This window comes from Mauremys mutica, chromosome 3 (genome assembly GCF_020497125.1).
Source record: "Mauremys mutica isolate MM-2020 ecotype Southern chromosome 3, ASM2049712v1, whole genome shotgun sequence".
Lineage (NCBI taxonomy): Eukaryota > Metazoa > Chordata > Testudines > Geoemydidae > Mauremys > Mauremys mutica.
Genome location: NC_059074.1, coordinates 145,096,370 through 145,116,408, shown reverse-complemented (window position 1 = coordinate 145,116,408; position 20,039 = coordinate 145,096,370). Strand labels below are relative to the sequence as shown.

General features: G+C 44.0%; 1 protein-coding gene across 4 annotated transcripts in view; it reads left to right on the top strand.

Annotated features, from left to right (window-relative positions):
* The window catches only part of EIF2AK2 (eukaryotic translation initiation factor 2 alpha kinase 2), a 46,860-nt gene that overhangs the window by 2,732 nt on the left and 24,089 nt on the right, over positions 1 to 20,039 (top strand). For all 4 annotated transcript variants that reach the window (XM_045011585.1, XM_045011584.1, XM_045011587.1 and 1 more), the window contains exons 2-4: positions 3,498 to 3,630; positions 13,637 to 13,757; positions 16,106 to 16,317. In XM_045011585.1, the coding sequence (XP_044867520.1) occupies positions 3,509 to 3,630; positions 13,637 to 13,757; positions 16,106 to 16,317 (455 nt within the window). In that variant the 5' untranslated portion in view covers positions 3,498 to 3,508. The remainder of the gene's footprint in view (positions 1 to 3,497; positions 3,631 to 13,636; positions 13,758 to 16,105; positions 16,318 to 20,039) is intronic.

Here is a 20,039-nt window from a genome sequence, read left to right as displayed (position 1 = left end):
TGGGAGGTAAGCGGAGGAGCCTACCTAAAATCCAGCCCTGGAGCGCCCACAGAGTCAGCGCCTATGGCTGCACTCAAAAACAAAACAATGTAAAACTTTAGAGCCTACAAGTCCACTCAGTCCTACTTCTTGTTCAGCCAATCGCTAAGACAAACAAGTTTGTTTACATTTTCAGGAGATAATGCTGCCCGCTTCTTCCTTTCAGGTGACATTGTAAATGAGAACAGGCATTCCCAGTATTGCAAGGTATTTACATGCCAGATATGCCAAATATTCGTATGTCCCTTCATGCTTCTACCATCATTCCAGAGGACAAGCTTTTATGTTAACAGGTTCTGCGTGATAACAATCCAAAGCAGTGCGGACAGACTCACGTTCATTTTCATCATCTGAGTCAGATGCTATCAACAGAAGATTGATTTTCTTTTTTGGTGCTTCGGATTCTTTAGTTTCTGTATTGGAGTATTGCTCTTTTAAGACTTCTGACAGCATGTTCCACACCTTGTCCCTCTCAGATTTTGGAAGGCACTTCAGATTCTTAAACCTTGGGTCAAGTGCTGTAGCTATCTTTAAAAAAAAATCTCATATTGGTACCTTCTTTGCATTTTGTCAAATGTGCAATGAAAGTGTTCTTAAATTGAAGAATGTATGCTGGATTGTCATCTGAGACTGCCATAACGTGAAATATATGGCAGAAAGCGGGTAAAACCACGGAGCAGGAGACGTACAATTCTCCTCCAAGGAGTTCAGTCAAATTTAGTTAATGCATTTTTTTTTTTTTAAACAAGTGTCATCCACATGGAAGCATGTCCTCTGGAATAGTGGTCAAAGCATGAAGGGGCATATGAATGTTTAGCATATCTGGCACGTAAATACTTTGCAACTCTGGCTACAAAAGTGCCATGCAAACATCTGTTCTCACTTTCAGGTGACATTGCAAACTAGAAGCAGGCAGCATTATCTCCCGTAAATATAAACAAACTTGCTTGTCTTAGTGATTAGCTGAACAAGAAGTAGGACAGAGAGAGCCTACAGGTCCAAAAGTTTTACATTGTTTTGTTTTTGAGTGCAGTTATGTAACCAAAAAAAATAAAATTCTACATTTGTAAGGTGCACTTTCACAATAAAGGGATTGCACTACAGTACTTGTATGAGGTGGATTGAAAAATACAATATCTTTTAATTTTACAATGCCAACATTTAATCAAAAATAATATGAAGTGAGCACTGTACACTTTATTCTGGGTTGTAATTGAAATCAATATACTCGAAAATGTAGAAAACATCCAAAAATACTAAAATAAATGGTATTCTATTATGTTTTAACGGTGCAATTAAAACTGATTAATTGCAATTATTTTTTTAATCTTATGATTATTTTTTTTAATAGCTCGATAGCCCTAATATTTAGGTACCTAACTTCCATTGAAATCACTAGGAATTAGGCCTAGATCCTCAACAATCCTTAAGATGCCTAAGTGCTCAGCCCATTCATTCTCCTGTATTAATTATTATTCTGAGGAGTCACTGTCTCAGGTTTCCTTCCTAGAAGAGTCACTATGGCCTGAAAACCATCAGCTTTTTCCAGGAGTTGTTCAAACCCTTTTCTTACTGCCCTGGCAGAGTCTGCTTTAGTTCTGCTTTCTGAAATGGCACTGGCACCCCTCCTGATTCTGTTGAACGCATGTGTATCTGGGGCAGGGCCGGCTCCAGGCACCAGCCGAACAAGTTGATGCTTGGGGCGGCAGATTCCAAGGGGCGGCCTCCCCCCGAATCCTTTTTTTTTTTTTTTTGCGCTTCCTTCCTCCGCCCTTGCAGGTTTTTTTCTTTTTGGTTTGCTGCTCCTGCCGCCCTGTAGGGGGCAGCAGCGCAGAGGAGGGGAGCTGCTGGGAGCGGTGCCCGGTCTGCAGCAAGCCCCGCACGCAGACTGCATCGTTCCCTGCCTGCCCACCGGAGTGGCGTGGAGCCCTCCCAGCAGGCGGCGCGGCAGGAGGGGCCGCATGGCGAGCGCCCTGCTTAAGGAAGCCCTGGCCACCCCCCTTCTCTCTCTCTCTCTCTCCCCCGCCCCCCCCGCTAGCTGGGGTGTGCACTCCGCTGCCCGGGGTCTGCAGGGCTGGGAGTCCCCCTGCACCCACGCTCCCGCCGCCCCGCAGGTATTTTTTTTGTTTTGTTTTTTCTTCCCTTCGCCGCTCCGGCCGGCCGGGCAGTTTGTTTCGCACCCACCCGCCCTTTGCTGCTCCGGCCGGCAGGTTTGTTTCTTGCCGGCAGGTTTGTTTCCCGCCCTCCCTCCTTCGTCGCTCCGACCGGCCGGCAGGTTTCCTGCCCCCCCACTTCATTGTTTGTTTCCCGCCCTCCCTCCTTCGTCGCTCCGACCGGCCGGCAGGTTTCCTGCCCCCCCACTTCATTGCTCCTGCCGGTAGGTTTGTTTCACGCCCCACCCTCCATTGCTCCGACCGGCCAGCAGGTTTCCTTCCCCCCCTCCGCCCTTTGCTGCTCCGGCCAGCCAGCAGGTTGGTTTCCTGCCCCGCCCCCATTGCTGTTCAGGCTGGCTGGCAGGTTTGTCCCCCCCACCCCCTCCGCCCTTCGCTGCTCCTGTCCCCGCGCAGGTTTTTTTTTTTTTTTTTGCTTGGGGCGGCAAACAAGCCAGAGCCGGCCCTGATCTGGGGGTGGGGTGGGATGGGGGAATTCTGCTGCCTGGTTTATAAAGCTGGGCAATGATTAAATCTAACCTTGACTAACAAAAGTGAGAACTCTGTAGACTTTGTATCTGTTTTTTAGTTGCACTGTTAAAAGTCCTCAGAAGAAATACTAAAGCATAACCTCTCTGCTGGAAGCTAGGCTTCACCCCATCTCCTTTTAACAAACAAACAAATAATAAACACACACACTACACTTTTTATGCATTGTTTTGCTGGCTTTTCCGCTTCAAAGGGCCACTTTCTACTTTACTTTTGTTTTTAAAAATAATCTTGATAATTCTACTGATTTGGGGATATATATGTATTATCTTAGTTCAGATCTCTAAATCAGTTATTCCACTGCAAACTAATGTCTTCAAGAAACATTTGCAAGTCAACCACTCTCCTGTTTTACTGCAAAGCATCAATCTATTTTAACATATTGACATTTCAGTTTCATATTCTGTAGCTGCAGGAGCAGATTTAACTAATAACTACCTTTATATTACACTAGTGCCTGAGTAGGGTTAGTTTGTACTAGATACTCCAAAAACATATGAAGACATGGCCCTTGCCCTGAGCAGTGTTTAATAAACTGCAAGCAATTAGGTTCTATTACCGAGATGAATGATTCTCACATACAACAAATATTTTCTGGCAAAGCACACCTTACTGGTTCTCTGCATTGGTAAACATTTCCTTACTTTGCTCCAATACTCTTGAACAATGTGGTCTTCCATCTTTGTGTTTTTATTCCCTAAGGCAGAGACAGACACTGAGAATGCAAGATTATTTGTCAAATTTTCTTTCTCCTCACAGGTTGTGCCGAAATGGCAGAATATTATGTTAAGCCACAGTTGTACAAGGGAAAACTTCATGAATATTGTCAAAAGAATAAATTACAACTTGAGTATAAGGATGTCAAAGTGGAAGGCCCTCCTCATGATCGTGTGTAAGTTCACAGTGCATGCTGATAAATATTACAACTTATTTTAATGCGAGAATATGTAAAGTGCTGTGTAAGTATTGCAGCATTGCTTGAGCGGTTATAGCTTGTAACTAGTCCTTGCAACAGTGTTATACCAATATAATAAAAACCAGCAGGATCTTATTAAGAGGGATAAGGCAAAGATGCCACATTTATTGTAAATACCATAACAAAACAAAAGACAATGTTTTCCTACTTATTTCTATTACTACTTATTCCTTACACACAATCATTCATCCACACAATCATTCATCCACACAATCATTCATTCAGGTTCTGTATAGATGTTATAGTTACCAGCCTAGATGTTGCTCATGCCAAGTTACTGGCCAGGTATCTTGGTCATGAGGATGGAGCCGAGTCTGTGTCAGATGCATCTGATGCTCCTGAAGGTTGGCAGCAGAACCATAGACTCAAAGTCCTTATTCTTTAGAGTCCAGTTTTATAGGGATTTTTCCCTATGTTAGTTCATAGGAGTTGCTTCATTCTGCTGTTGCTAAATCAATCAATCAGCAGATGGCTGGCTCCACGTTATTAGATGTTTTGTTTTTCTTTCCTTTGAGGTGTGGTGGGTGGATTCCAGTTTGCCCTCCGGGGGTCATCTGGTTGATCCCACTTGACACCTTCTTCAGCCGACACTGAATTCTTCAGGCTGGTGACTCCCTAACCATTCAGTCACATACATTCTCTATTTTAATCACATCTATTTCACTGTCTCTTTACTTTTTGGGGTGTTACCAATTTATGTGAGATTCCCTGTCTTTTAACAATCAAAGATAAAGTGAGATGAAAACTTACAGAGGGTGGGGGTCTCTATTTATACACTATAACAGCTACTGTTTTGGCTTACTTAGAGTTAATTAATGTTTAACAAGTTTTATACGAAGTATTTCTTTGAGCAGGCTTCACACAGACACAGCTGGTGGCTTGCAGGTTAGAATCACAAATTTACTTTTAACATAAACCTTTAGTTATAAGGCATCAATTAACAATAAGTCATTTTTCATATAAACCATGTCTAATATAAACCTTCTTTAATATCCCTACATAATCCCCCTTTTGACACTATGATATACATATACTCGTTAGTGTCACTTTCTATGTAACCTGTTTAAAAGAAGGTACTGTGAGGCAACATGGGTTTGTGAGTCCTATGTATTGTACATTTTTTTTTATCCAAAAGCACATGCGAAACATTTTAATAATACAAATAAAATTCAATACCAAGACAACTATCAAGGGATGTAGCATTACTGATAGGATGCCAGTGGTGGTTGGGGACCATCCAGAGAATATATCATATCAGTGGTAGGTTGTAATTTGTTTTGTAAAAACAGTACTGATATTGCATTTACATTTATCTACTGGGGGGGCTGCTAACCCTTTGCCCCTTGATCTATGATCATTACAGTAGTTGTTGTTATGGTAGGGCACAGGTGATCTATTGTAAACAAACCAAACAATTATAACCAGGTGAATATAACTAAAACCATTACAATTGACTAAAGACCAGATATAACCTAAACACAAATCCAAACAATTATAGTTATAATAATTGGGAATACAACAAAACCATAACCATTACAATAATTGGGTACATTGACACATAAGGTGAGGCCCAAGTTTGATGCTGCAATAGCCATCAAACAATAAGGAGGTCAGGACCTCCTTAAGCACACACAACAAATAAGATTTTGTTGGAGGACCATAGTTGTCATGCAAGGTTAAGCTGATTTGGACTTAAACTAACATTTATTTGCTAAAATGTTGCAGAATTCCCTATTTTTAACAGTTGTACTTAAGAGGTTTTTAGGGACCTGAAAGATGGGGCCCTGCAATTATGGGCCAAGGTCTTACAGGTTATGGGGGCCCAAGAACTACCCTGGGGAAGTAGAACCAGAGTGTATAGAGAAAAGTGTGGAATTAACAATACAAGCAAATGTAACTAACAAAACAAATGTATTAATAAAACCTAATAAAAAATAAACCTGATGCACTGGGGACCAAAGTTTTTTGGACACAAGTGGTGATTGATAAGTTGGATGGACATGGGGGAAGTAGAGAGAGGAAAAGACATTTGCTCTGTCTAGTGTAGTATTTTTTTTTTTCTGGACCCAATGCTAGCACAGGACACCACTAGAGACAGACACAGAACATGCAACACAGAACACTGAACACAGACTTTGTCGCGACACTATAGCCATGGTATTTTATAACTCTTCAGCTGGTACCAGCTCTCCTGATGTTTTGGTTTTAGAGCCTGAAAGATAAAAGCTTAAAAATAAATTAGCACAGTGCTTCCACATGGCAGACCCTGCTTAGTCGCTGCCACAGTGTGTTTGGTACTTGGGGCTGCACAAATGCTAATTAAGTGGTGCAAAAAAAAAATTCATTTTAAAATTCCCAGCCACTTTGCCATGGCATTCTGGAGGTCTGAGGCAGAAGCAGGCACTGTTGTTACTGTTGCAATGGCATTCTGGCCCTGGGAGGAGGAATCTACCCAAATATTCCCCTTCCCACTCTCCAGAGGGGTCCCAAAAACCTGCCCCTTCTGGGGTCTCAAATGTTTTTAATTTTGATGTTACTGCTGCTGTAAGATGTGAGAGTGCTGTTTTAACTCTCTGTACCCAACCTTAAGGGCAGCTAACTGGGTTTGGGTACTACATACATTTTCATTTCTCTGCTTTTGCAGTAGAGGCTTGTAAATCTTGATGCAGTTTTTTGTTTTTACATTTTCCCAACAGTTGTGAACAACAACCAACTACAACAAAAAAAACCCAAACTGATAAATATTAAGCACTATAACCCTTAATTCCTAAATGAGCAGCTTACAATGGTTGTTTCACATATTTTCTTCCCATGTTTTTCGGGGGTCCCAAACCTTTTTTTCCCAATGTGCCATTACTTTCCAATTTTCTACCCCTTTTTCCAATTGGGATAGTTTTTCTTTTAGAGATATTTTCTCTTCTTTACAGGCTGCTAGGTGGAGGTAGCTGTCATTACAAGCCTCCCACAGCAGCCAGATCCCTGCAGCATCTCTGTTTGCTGCATTTAGGGGTTTGCATATGAGGATATATTGGGCCAATCTATCCTCTAGGTCCAAAATGCTGCAGGTATCTGCAAGGGCTTGTTCAGTCCAAGGACTTTGCTCATATCTTTGAAGGATTTGTGTAAAGGGTGTTATTTCTTTTACAAAAGGTGAGGTTGGAGCTCCTTCAAACTGCATTCCTCCCTCTGAGACTGTTCTGCCTTGTCTTTTCTTAAACATTTTTAATTTTGTTCAGCGAGCAGCACTGTCTGGTCCCTGGGACCCTCTTGTTGCCCCTGATATTTTTCTTTTTCTTTTCCTGCTACCTTCACGGAGGCCAGCAGGTTTTGTTAACAATTTTATGAGCTCTTTATTTTCCTGCTACCCACATGGGGGCCAGCAGGTTTTGGTTAACCAGGAATAGAACTGTGCTCTGTAGAGCCGGTTGTGTGCACACAGATTGATTTATAATAAGTGAGGCAAAAATACCAATAATCCCCCTTTTGCTATTCTCCACCAAAATGTTATACCAATATAATAAAAACCAGCAGGATCTTATTAAGAGGGATAAGGCAAAGATGCCACATTTATTGTAAATACCATAACAAAACAAAAGACAATGTTTTCCTACTTATTTCTATTACTACTTATTCCTTACACACACACACACACACACACACACACACATTCATTCAGGTTCTGTATAGATGTTATAGTTACCAGCCTAGATGTTGCTCATGCCAAGTTACTGGCCAGGTATCTTGGTCATGAGGATGGAGCCGAGTCTGTGTCAGATGCATCTGATGCTCCTGGAGGCTGGCAGCAGAACCATAGACTCAAAGTCCTTATTCTTTAGAGTCCAGTTTTATAGGGATTTTTCCCTATGTTAGTTCATAGGAGTTGCTTCATTCTGCTGTTGCTAAATCAATCAGCAGATGGCTGGCTCCATGTTATTAGATGTTTTATTTTTCCTTCCTTTGAGGTGTGGTGGGTGGATTCCAGTTTGCCCTCTGTGGGTCATCTGGTTGATCCCACTTGACACCTTCTTCAGCCGACACTGAATTCTTCAGGCTGGTGACTCCCTAACCATTCAGTCACATATATTCTCTATCTTAATCACATCTATTTCACTGTCTCTTTACTTTTTGGGGTGTTACCAATTTATGTGAGACTCCCTGTCTTTTAACAATCAAAGATAAAGTGAGATGAAAACTTACAGAGGGTGGGGGTCTCTATTTATACACTATAACAGCTACTGTTTTGGCTTACTTAGAGTTAATTAATGTTTAACAAGTTTTATACAAAGTATTTCTTTGAGCAGGCTTCACACAGACACAGCTGGTGGCTTGCAGGTTAGAATCACAAATTTACTTTTAACATAAACCTTTAGTTATAAGGCATCAATTAACAATGTCATTTTTCATATAAACCATGTCTAATATAAACCTTCTTTAATATCCCTACAACAGCCCTAGAAATTGGTGGGTAGGAATATAACTTTTTGTTCTGATGTGTGTGTGTGTGGGAGAAGGTGATGTCAGGGAGCAGGAAGGGGTATTTATTATCACTGTGGTAGTGCTTTTAGGCTATAATCAAGAATCTGCTGAGCACTGTACATGCACACATCAAAAGTCAGTCCCTGCTCCAAAGCCCTTTAGACAGACCTCACACTTGGTAAAGCAACCCCCATCCTTTCATGTATTTATACCTGCTCCTGTATTGTTCACTTCATGCATCTGATGAAGTGGGTTCTAGCCCACAAAAGCTTATGCCCAAATACATTTGTTAGTCTCTAAGGTGCCACAAGGACTCCTCATTGTTTTTTCTTAAAATCTAGGTAAGAGTTTACGTATTAGAGTCCTCATACAATATTGCCTTTGCATTTCTGCTGCACTTGCTGATTTTAAAAGACTAACAAAGTCTAGTAGCTCTCTCTGTGAGCAGTTTGTGTAAAATGGTGTATTGTGGATGTAAAGTCTCAGAACATGCATACTAACATTAGGCGCTTATAAGGAGTTGGCTAACAAGCTCCTGTCACCCCTGGACAAAATCTGTTTCCTTCTCTCATTTCCATCTTTGTGTTCTTTTCCCCCCATGTTGTCCTGTGTGTGTGGAATAACTAGCAAAATTAAACATCCCATGTCCCTCCACTCTTCTCAGTGAGATCCCTCTTAAACATTGACTTCTGTAATTACCACAAGCACTAACCCACATCATATTCTTTTTTTAATCCTAACATTTCATCAAAGTACTAGAGAGTGAAATTGGAATAGCAAATATAAACCTCTAAAATAATTTCTCTAAGGCCTTGTCTACATTACACAGTTAGGTCAACATAAGGCAGCTTATGTCGACCTAATAATGTCTGTCTCTGCACTACTTCCCTTCCGCCAGCATAACTCACCTGCTACGTCGACTCAATGACTCCAGCTGCACGAGAGGTGTAATGCTTAATTCGACGTAGGTAGGTTGATGTAGTGGCAATATAGACACTGTGCTGCTTACGTCAACCTAACTGGGCTCCAGGAGGTGTCCCACGATGCTCCGCTGCAACCACTCCGTTCTCAATTCTGCTGCCCAGCAGCCAGGTATGAAGGAAACAGCCTGTCCCCTTTAAAAGGACTAGGAACTTTTGAATTTCTATTTCCTGTTTGTTTGGTGTGGAGTGCTTGCCTGCTCAGCTGATCATGATGGCTCCACGTGCCGAATACGCTCCTGCCTGGAGTACACAGGAGGTGGTGGATCTTCTGGATCTGTGAGGAGAAGAGGCTGTGCAGGCACAGCTCCGATTCAGCCGAAGAAACGTAGACATATACGAGAAGATCGCTTGCTGCATAGGGAAGAATGGCTACACCAGGGACATGCAGCAGTGCCACGTGAAAATCAGGCAACTGTGGCAGGCATACCAGAAGGCAAGGAGGCGAACAGTTGCTCTGGTTCAGCACCGCAAACATGCTGCTTTTACAAGGAGCTGCATGCTATTCTCAGTCGCAACCCTACAACGACCCTCAAGAGCAGCGTGGATACATCTGAGAAGTTAGAGTCTGAGGCCAGTGCAGGCAACACGGAGGAGGAGTCTTGGACGAGGAGAATGGGAGACAGGCGAGCAGGCGATTCATTGTCTCAGAGAACCAGGAGCTGTTTGTAACCCTGGAGCAGTCCAGCCAGTCACAGCACAGCAACATGGCAGAGTGTGATGCTAGGGCAGAAACCTCTGGTGAAAATGCAATTCCAATTAATATTTTGGGGTCACGTGTTCTCTTATACTATTTTTTTTATTTAAAAAAATCAGTTGAGGTAGAGTGGGAATTTGCTTCCGAGTGGCTGCACCATCTTGGCAGAGGGTGCCCTGAGAAAAAGACTTTGTACACAGGGATGACCTGGGAATCCTCCATAGAGATCTCCAGGAAACTTTAATGGAGGTACTCTGCAATCCATTGTAGAAGGTTTTTATGGAGGGTTGCCTTTTTTCTTCCACCGTGGTAGGATACTTTCCTATGCCACTCTAGTATTAATTCAAGTGACATCATTGCAGGACACAGCATAGCAGCATAAGGACACTGTCTGTACCTGGATGCTTGTAGCAGCTGTTACCCTCAGGAGCATATCAGCTATGGTCACCTACAGGAGATGGTGGTCATTTTCAGTTGCTCAAACCATAGTGCCTGCGGGCACCCGCCTAGTGATTTTCCACCCCTTCCCCCATGCTTTACAAAACATGGCCATAGTTTGGGTGACGGGGGTCTCTGTTGACCCCAGAAACTGCAAGCCTCGGGTGCCAGAGCAGCAGTGGCAATGGGGAGGGAAGGAAAATATTGTGGTGGCCACACGCCACCGCAATCCCTGCCCCTACATCGCTTCTGCAAAGGTTTGCGGGGGGAGTGGGGGAATGCTGGTCCCCGACCTCCAGACAGTGTCCATGTTACAAAGAGGAGGTGGCATGGCCCCCTGGCCAGCTCCAGTGCCGCCACAGTTAGCCCACCCAATGCTGGTGACGGTCTGGTGCTTATGCCCCTGGGTCATAACTCACCATGACTGGGACAGCAAACCAGTTCAATGAATACCTTGCAGACATGAAAATGTTCTGCTTTACACTTGCTTGGATTCAGGGGAGTGATTTTTATATAGCATTTCTGTGTTAGACCCTAGGTCTGCACTGACAATGTTTCCTTTGTGCTTTGCATGGTTTACAGTGCAAAGTGTAGCTTTCAGCTCTTCCTCCACACCAATGGAGAGGATTTCCCAGATAAAGTGAAGGCGTGATGGCATGTTTAATGAGATAGTGAACACCTCTGGGGTAGTGGACGTTGAGCAGAAGGCTTGGAGATTGCTGTCTCTGGAAAAAATGGACATGGACAGGAGAGAAGCCCAGGAGAATGAGCGTGGCACACAGCAGGAGATGCTGGGCATTCTGAAGGAATGGACGTGTTGAAGCATCTGGTTGGCCTTCAGGAGAAACACCTTGAGGCTTGACTCCCTCTGTAGCCCCTGCAGAATGGCATTCCAGCATCTCCGTACTCCCCCTCCCCCTTCACACATGTTCCACTAGGCAAGGGTGGACAGTGCAATATCCCTTCCACTCAACCCCAGGGGAGGGTGCCAAGAATAACAGCTGCACATAGGCAAAGCAGCTGTGCTTTTAAAGACAAGATGAATGTGTTCCCCCTCTCCCCCCCCCACAATTTTATTCCACTCTCTTTCCAAGATTCATTGCTTTTGTTAGATCTTTCAGTGTTTATATCTGTGTGTAATAAAAGTCCATGTCTTGAAAATGAAATCATCTTTATTAATTCAAAGCCTGAGGGTGGGGGGGAGGGGAGGGATAGGGAAACTGGGGTGCTGGGAAGGATGTGCGCGAGAGAAACACTCAAGGTTCAGACTGTGGGTAGGCCAAATACAGAAAAGCAGTGCACTTTACTGAGGATCATTACTAAAATGGGGTTTCAAAGCCTCCCAGAGATGCATTGCTCCACTCTGAGTTCTTCTTGTAGCTCTGGTATCTGGCTGCTTAAAATTAGCAGACAGCCTGTCCACTTCCATGCCCCACCCCTGCAAAAACTTCTCTCCCTTTGCTTCACATGTATTATGAAGCACACAGCAGGCAGCTATAGCCAAGGGGACATTTTTTTCAGTGAGGTCTAACCTAGTGAGCAAACTGTGCCAGTGAAAATGGCCAAAGGCACCTTCAGCCACCATTCTGCACTTGCTGAGCCTGTTCTTGAACCAGTATTTGCTACTGTCCAGATGTTTGGTGTATGGCTTCATGGGCCATGGGAGTAAAGGGTAGGCTGTCTCCCAGGATCACTATGAGCATTTCAACACCACCAGTGGTGATTTTTATGGTCTGGAAAGAAAGTCCCTGCTTGCTGCTTTCTGAACAGACCTGTGTTCTTAAAGATACGTATGTCATAGTTTCGGAAAGTATATCTGGCGTAGATGTCAGTAAAATACCCCCAGTGCTGCACCAGCGCTTGCAACACCATAGAAAAGTACCCCTTTCTCTTTATTTACTTTTTGGCAAGGTGGTCTGGTGCCAAGATGGGGATATGCACACCATTTATCGCCCCACTGCAGTTAGGGAACCCCATTGCGGCAAAGCCATCAAGTACGTCCTGCACATTGCATGGAATCACTACCCTCCTTAGCAGAAAGCGATTAATGGCCCTGCGTACTTGGATCACAACAACCCCCACGGTGGATTACCAACTCCAAATTGATTCCCCACTGATTGGTAGCAGTCTGGCATTGCAAGCTTCCTCACAGCGATTGCCAGTCACTTCTCCACTGTCAGAGCAGGTCTCACTTTAGTGTTGCTGTGTTGCAAGGCTGGGAAGAGCTCCACACGCAGTTTTGTATGTGCAAGGCCACTTTCCAGGAAGTTCTGCAGCCACTGCTTGTCATCCCATACCTGCATAATGATACGATCCCACCAGTCAGCGCATGTTATTTGGCACCAGAGTCGGTGTTCCACCATGTTCAGCTGCTCTGTGACTGACAACAGCAACTGAGAAGTGTTTCATTCCGTAGCTTCCAGCTGGGCATGTTTTGTGAAGCAGTTCTTCTCGCGGCCCTGGAAATACGTCAGGATAAGGCCTTTGTACAGTAGTGCACAGCTGAGTGGGGTCCAAACTTCTCTGGAGATGGTGTATGTGCAGCTGTGCCAGCCTTTTTAAAAAAAGGCATGAGATATTGTGGGCTGCAGATGAAATCAGGGGTGGGAGAAAACTGTTATCATGGGACGCTAAAGCCATGTTCCCAGTCACCACTGTGAGAATGTTTTAGTCCTATGAGGCATTGCAAGCCTTTCCCAACCTCTCCTGTGGTGAGTTGCACCATAGGATAGCTACCCACAGTACACTGCTCTCTGCATTGATGCAAGCGCTGCTAGTGAGGATGAGCTCCACTGACACAAAGTGTGGACATGCACAGCCAACTGAATTACTGCAGCAGATTTAAGTTGACTTCAGTTTGTAGTATAGATGTGCCCATAGTAAAATAATGATGCAGTGGCAGACCAAGAGTGGATGTAATTTCGTTTATGTAACCAAGGCAGGCCAGCCTTCTCTCTTTCTGCAATCTGGAGCAGTGAAGAGCATCCTGGTGTTAGGCCCCTCCAAGTCCTGGACATGTATCAACAGATTCAAGCTTATCCATCGCTATCTTAATGCACTCTTCAGTGCTTTTGTAAAGCAGCTTGGTGTTTATAAATGTTACAGTATGAACATGTGATTAAGGAGGAGGAAGATATTATTTATAAGAACACCTGAAGCTTCCAAAGAATTATGAAAACGGGGTTTCGGAGATGATAAACACCTGAATACTTAAGTACTTGCATAACATTTCATAGTGCTCTAAAGATAAACAAACAATGGAATCTTGATAAGGTCCTTAGGCATATGCCACAATTCAGCTGTGTTCAGTGAGCAGTTTTCTTTATTGCAGGTTCACTGTCATGGTTGTAATAGGTGACAGAGAGTATCCTGTAGCTACAGGTAAAAACAAGAAAGAGGCAAAAGAAGAGGCCGCAAAGGCAGCATGGGATAGCATAACACAAGAAAATCAAGTAAGTAAACAACATCTTTTATTTAAAAGTAAATGATAAACTATCATTGTTTTGTTTGGGTTATAGGGCTTTGAATGGGTCATCTTCTAATATAGCCCCTGAATCATGGTAGAGGCAATTCAAATGGTCTCTAAACTGTCTGAGTGACAGGTGTCTGTCTAGTTTAGAAAATCGTTAATTAATGGCAATTCTACTAAATGTCAAATCCAAAACTAAAAACCTCTAGTCCTGGTTTGTGGGACCAAAAAGCCCAACAATGTGACTAGATGTCACCTGCTCTTTTTAGAACATCCTCTTTCCTATTTGTAAAAGGATACCTTTGTCCAGACCAAGTGGATCTATTAGAAATTTCTCTGCTGGAAAAGAATTTCCTTTTATAACATTCCATTAGAGTTTTTTCCAGACTTTTAATTCTTTTTTATATTCTTTAGAGTTGTTTTTGGAAAAGATATTCACATCAGTCATGAACATTTAAAAAAATAGTGTCCGCATTATAATTAAAAAAAAAAAATTAGTTTCAGAACCATAATGGGGGAAAAAGGTGACGCATCATGGGAGATGAAGTCTAGCTGTAGAGCCTGGCCCATAGAGGAGAATGGGAGCATGAGGTATCTGAATGGCAACTCCCACAAGAGACAGAGGCTGCATTTCAGAATTGAATTTTTTCAGTTTCTTCCTGACCTCCTCTTTTTAGCATTCCAGGGAGTGAGCAATATTTCTGCAAGGCCCATATGTACTTCACAGTCCTGTATAGAATGTATATTTCTACACGGTGCATCTCATGAATGTGATAACTGGAAGGAGGTGTTTTGCAAACAGAAATGCACTCTGTATTGGTTGGTGTCCAAACATGGGATGCGGAACAAGGGCCTGTCATGGAAACAAATAGTCTAACTGACTAAGAACCATACTCAAAACAAGAATGTTCACTAGGCTAAACCTGCACAGAGTCAGGTTCCAGTCTGAGCTTTATTTTATGTGAATGACTATTGCGTGTGGGGAAAAATGCTGGAACAAGAGGTTTAGCTACTGTAGGTTCAGTACCAGCATTACAAGTATTCCCCTTACACTGCCTCACCCTTGAACTACAGGGACTTCATTAAGGGGTTGGAGGAGAGTACTTTAGTCTTCAGGCACTTCCAGATACTCTCTGCAAAGAGGTTAAAGGCTGAAACTGGTGGAGATGGTGATTATCGTGTATGGATACCCAGGGCCGGTGCAAGGATGTTTCGCACCCTAGGCGAAACTTCTACCTTGCGCACTCTGCGCCCCCGCCCTGAGGCGCCCCACCCACGGCAGCTCTCCCTCTCTGCCCTGAGGCGCCCCCCGTGGCTGCTTCACTTCTCCCGCCTCCTAAGCTGATTGGCGCCACAAGCCTGGGAGGTGGGAGAAGTGAAGTAGCCACAGCGTGCTCGGGGAGGAGGCAGGGCAGGGGTGAGTTGGGGCAGGGAGTTCCCCTGCGTGCCGCCTCCCCACCCCATTTGCTGCAGGCGGCCCTCCCCGCGCTCCCCTGCCCAAGCTCCCTCTGTCTAAATGCCGGCAGTGACCGGGGCGGCCGAAGATCCAGCCGCTGCGGTCGCTGCCGAAGAAAATGGCGCCCTCCAAATGCCAGTGCCCTAGGTGACCGCCTGGGTCGCCTAAATGGTTACCGGCCCCATGGATACCTATTGAGAGGAGTTACTCACTTCAGTGGCCACCAAACAGTCATCAAATGTTAATTTGATCAGGATTCAAACTTAAATAACTACTTGTCTTTGTATACAAAAGGCACTGAGCACAGAACTAAGGGAATTCAGCCTGGCACCTAAGCATCCTAATGTTATTCAATACTTGCTAGTAGGTGAAAGCCTGTGCTGCCACATGGGTCTATGCATAAAGTCATGTGTGTAAAATGGCTGAGACTTTAAACATTGAATAGTAACAGATGGTGAATCTCAGTGGTGATTGAACCCGGTCATATTCCAAATAAAAAGAGCTCTCAACTGTGCCTGTAGCTGTTTCCATCACTTTGTGCTGATTGAACAGAGATTCTAGGCTTCAGCGTGACTCACCGGCAGGTGACAATCCTGAAATCTTCTTATATAGATTTGTTGATTATAAACTTCTTTACTATCCCATTGTAGATTTTGCAATTATCCAGGATGGTTCTCCGCTTGACAGGGCCAGTACACCCCATTAGTGGCGATTGTGAAGTGGTTTATTTTTAAAATGTCATGAAATGTCTGTAACGGTTGATTAAGGATTCACAACCCCTGCAGTTATACCAGCACTCTCATGATGCTCATTTTGTGCTATTTAGTAACTTCAAGCCTTTCGAGCTAGGGTTATTTTGTATGTTTATTTTGTAGACTAAACAGGCTTCGCTCCCACAAACTCCGCAGCCGCAACCGCCGAAACCATCGCCGCCACCACCACCACTGCCAATAGCGCCTTCATCAGACACATTGGAAGAGATACAACCACTTGACTATATCTCCATGCTTACCAAATATGGACTAAAACATAACATAAAGATTGACTATAAATTAGAAGATGAATCTGGACCCCCCCATAAAAAAATGTAAGATGTAGTTAATGTTGTTAATTCCTTCTGCTTCTTCTCTCTATTTGCCTGCTCTGTTGTTTCTTTGCAGTTCTGGAGACTCCTCTAAAAACATCCATGTAATCATGTACTCACTGCTAAAGTCAAAGGGATCTGTCACAGTGACCTGCTTGAGGAAAGGGCATTTTTTTGTATCTGTTACTGGAATGAGATCTACCCACAATTGAAACCATAATGGGAGGAATTAAAAGTGAATTGAGGGAATCCAGATAGTGGTGGAACTATTCCAAAACTGTTTCCTAATAACTGCTCCCAAAAGAGTGATATTTAGCAAGGTATATCTTATTTAAAAATATTGACAGTTTGTGATATTGCCAGTGCATGACCCCCTCATTACTCCCTTACAAATTTCTGATCAAATCAGCTTTTGAGTTTGGCTTAACAGTCCTGTAAACCAAGGAATTAAACCTGTTACCACTGAAGTCACTGAGAGTTGTTACTGCTTTCATAGAGAGCTGAATCAGCTGCTAAAACACAATCTTCAAAGGAGAAAACATGGCTATTTGTACATTATGAGAAACAAAACAGTTCATAAAGGAAGCCTTGCTTTCAGTCTCAGGGCTGGCTCTAGGTTTTTTGCCGCCCCAAGCAAAACATTTGCTGCAACCGCCCAAGCAAAAAAAAAAAAAAAATGCCGCCCCTGGAATTGTGCCACCTGAAGCACGTGCTTGCTTTGCTGGTGCCTAGAGCCGCTCCTATTCAGTCTTAGCCAAAGGAAGCCTCAGCAAACAGCCTTTGCTATAGCTAGTTGGTATCTGTGCAGAAGTATGCTACTTCTGAAAAAAATCTGGCAGTTGATTCCTCAGTTTCACATTACTTCCGGATTGGGGCTTGATTCAGCAGCTTCCTAGTCTAGAAGACAACAAAACTCTTCTTTTCCTTCTGATTCTTTTTGTGGCTTCTCTAATTAAGGCTCCTTCCTTGCCTATCAGACCTTAGCTTTCAGATCCTGCTTCCAAGTCCTGGTGACTGTGTTAATCCTTAAGGGGTAGGTTTCTATTCTCAGCCTATTGAAGGGGTTTAAGCCTTTCCATTTCATCCAGAAACGGAGCACAGATACCCCCATCACAGAGACAATACTGAAACTTGATTGAATGGTAAAACAATGGTGGCATAACTTACTACTTTTATTACAGAAGCATCCAGATGTCACTGCTATAACCGTTGTCCCATCGTACAAGGCATTGTGCATTCAGTAGAAAACAACAGCCCCTGTCCCAAAGAGTTCGAAGTCTAATTAAGATTAGTCATAATAAGTGGGTGTAGATCATGAAAGAGGAATTAGGAAAGAAACAGGTAACAGTTATAAGAATACATGGTTATATAGATTAGCTATAAGCTTAATTTACAAAATTGTCAGTTGTTTTCAAAATGTGAATGTCCAGTATATAATACCTGGTTATTAACTACAGGGAAGGCCAGGCTAGATTGTAGAGGTGGGTGAGTAGCATTATACACAAAAGAGTTGATAGAATCCAATGAGATAAAATAAATGTATGTGTAGAGAGGACCATATAGTAGAATCACTAGAGATATGAATTCCAAGTTGTAAGACTTCTAATATACTAGATGGGTTATACTTAGCAGGCTTCTGATAAGGGAAAGAAAACAGAGTGCACAACACTGATGGACATCAGAGATGATAAAATCCAAAAAAGTGACACCCTCTCTTACTCGCTTATATTCTTCAAAAAAAATTAAAAGAAACAAAACTGTGAAGTCTCCAAATTGGATGTTTACATAGTATATTCAACTTTGTTCCCCTTCTTCAGGCTCTGCAGTTTTTACCTACATGTCGCATCTTGTCTCTGACTTTACACAAGCATTTGCTAATTAAATAGTTGCATGAGTAGCTCCATTGACTTCAGTGGGACCACTCACATGAGTGAAAGTACACATGTACACATATACTGGCTTTCATGTAAGCTCTTTGGGTCAGAGATTGTCTCTTTTTATATATTCACATCATAGTAGCCATCTTACTGTAAAATTCGAGTGGAAAAAGTCATTGTAGTTTTTATCTCGATAGCTAGTGGAGGTAAACCCCATGTGGGGGGACTAGTTACAGCGAGGTAAAAGCTATAGTGCATTGTTTCCACTAATAGTATACGCTGAAATAGTTAACTTATAAAAAGACACCTTTTATTGCAGTGAATCCATAGCCTTGGTTTTCTCTGCAGAGGATAGTGGGGCGATATCTATTATTTTCAGATAATAAAGACCCACTCTTAGACACGGTTGCCAGGTGTCCAGTTTTTGACCGGAAAACATGGTCGAAAAGGGACCCTGGCAGCTCCGGTTAGCACCGCTGATCGGGCCATTAAAAGTCCAGTTGGCGCAGCGGGGCTAAGGCAGGCTCCTTACCTGGCTCCACACGGCTCCCTGGAAGCAGCGACATGTCCCTGTAGCCCCTATGTGGAGGGACGGCCAGGGGGTCTCTGCACGCTGTTTCCATCCCAAGCACTGGCTCCGCAGCTCCCATTGGCCAGGAACCATGACAGTGGGAGCTGCGGGGATGGTGCCTTCAGGCAGAGGCAGTGCACACTGTGCAGAGCTGCCTGGCCGTGCCTCCACCTCAGAGCCCAGGGACACGTCGCTGCTTCCAGGGAGCCGCCTTAGGTAAGTGCCACCTAGAGTCTTCACCCCGCACCTTCTCCCACACCACAACCCCCTGCCCCATCCCAGAGCTCCTCCCCGGAGCCTGCACCCCCTCCTGCACCCCAGCCCTCTGTCCCAGCCCTGAGCTCCCTCCCACACCCAAACTCCCTCCCTGAGCCTGCACCCCATCCTGCACCCAACCCCCCTACCCCAGCTCGGAACCCCCTCCCGCACTCCAAATCCCTTGGCCCCAGCTCGGAACCCCCTCCTGCACCCCAAGTCCCTCACCCCCCCCCGCACCGCAGCCTGGAGCCGCCTCCTGCACCTTGAGCACCTCATCTTTGGCCCCATCTTGGAGCTCGCACTCTCAGCCCAGAGCCCTCACCCCTGTCCTGCAACCCAAACCCCTGCCCCAGTTCCGAGCCCTCTCCTGCACCCTGAGCCCCTCATTTCTGGCCCCATTCCAGAGCCCACACCCCCTGCCGGAGCCCTCACCCCCTCCCACACCTCAATCCTCTGCCCCAGCCTGGTGTAAATGAGCAAGTGACTGAGGGTGGTGGAGAGTGAGTGACAGAAGGAGGAGGAAGGAGTGAGTGGGGGGGCAGGGCCTTGAGGAAGGGGCGGGTAGGGGTGGGGTACTGGGCAGGGGAAAGATGTTCGGTTTTGCTCAGTTAGAAAGTTTGCAACCCTATTAGAGCACGAGGTATCAAACGAGGTATTGAAACAAACTGATAAATTTAAAAAGCATCAATTCATCAGCGACACATCCAACAGTTCTGAATGAATTAAAGAATGATGTGTTTGAGCTGCTAACAAAAAAAAATTAATTCATTAAAATTAGCTTTTGTAGTGGAGGGAATGAATGTTGTGCTTATCTTTTTAAAAATGGGGTAGGGTAACAGGACTTTCTAACCAAAGAGCCCTAATTCATACCAGGTAAATTTTGGCTGAAATAATTAAAAATAGAATTATAAAACACCAGCATGAACATGGAAAGATATACCCTGATCTTGCAAATATGTGTGTTTAAAGTCAATGGGGCTAACTGGGTTTAATGTTAAGCATGTATATGAGAGTTTTCA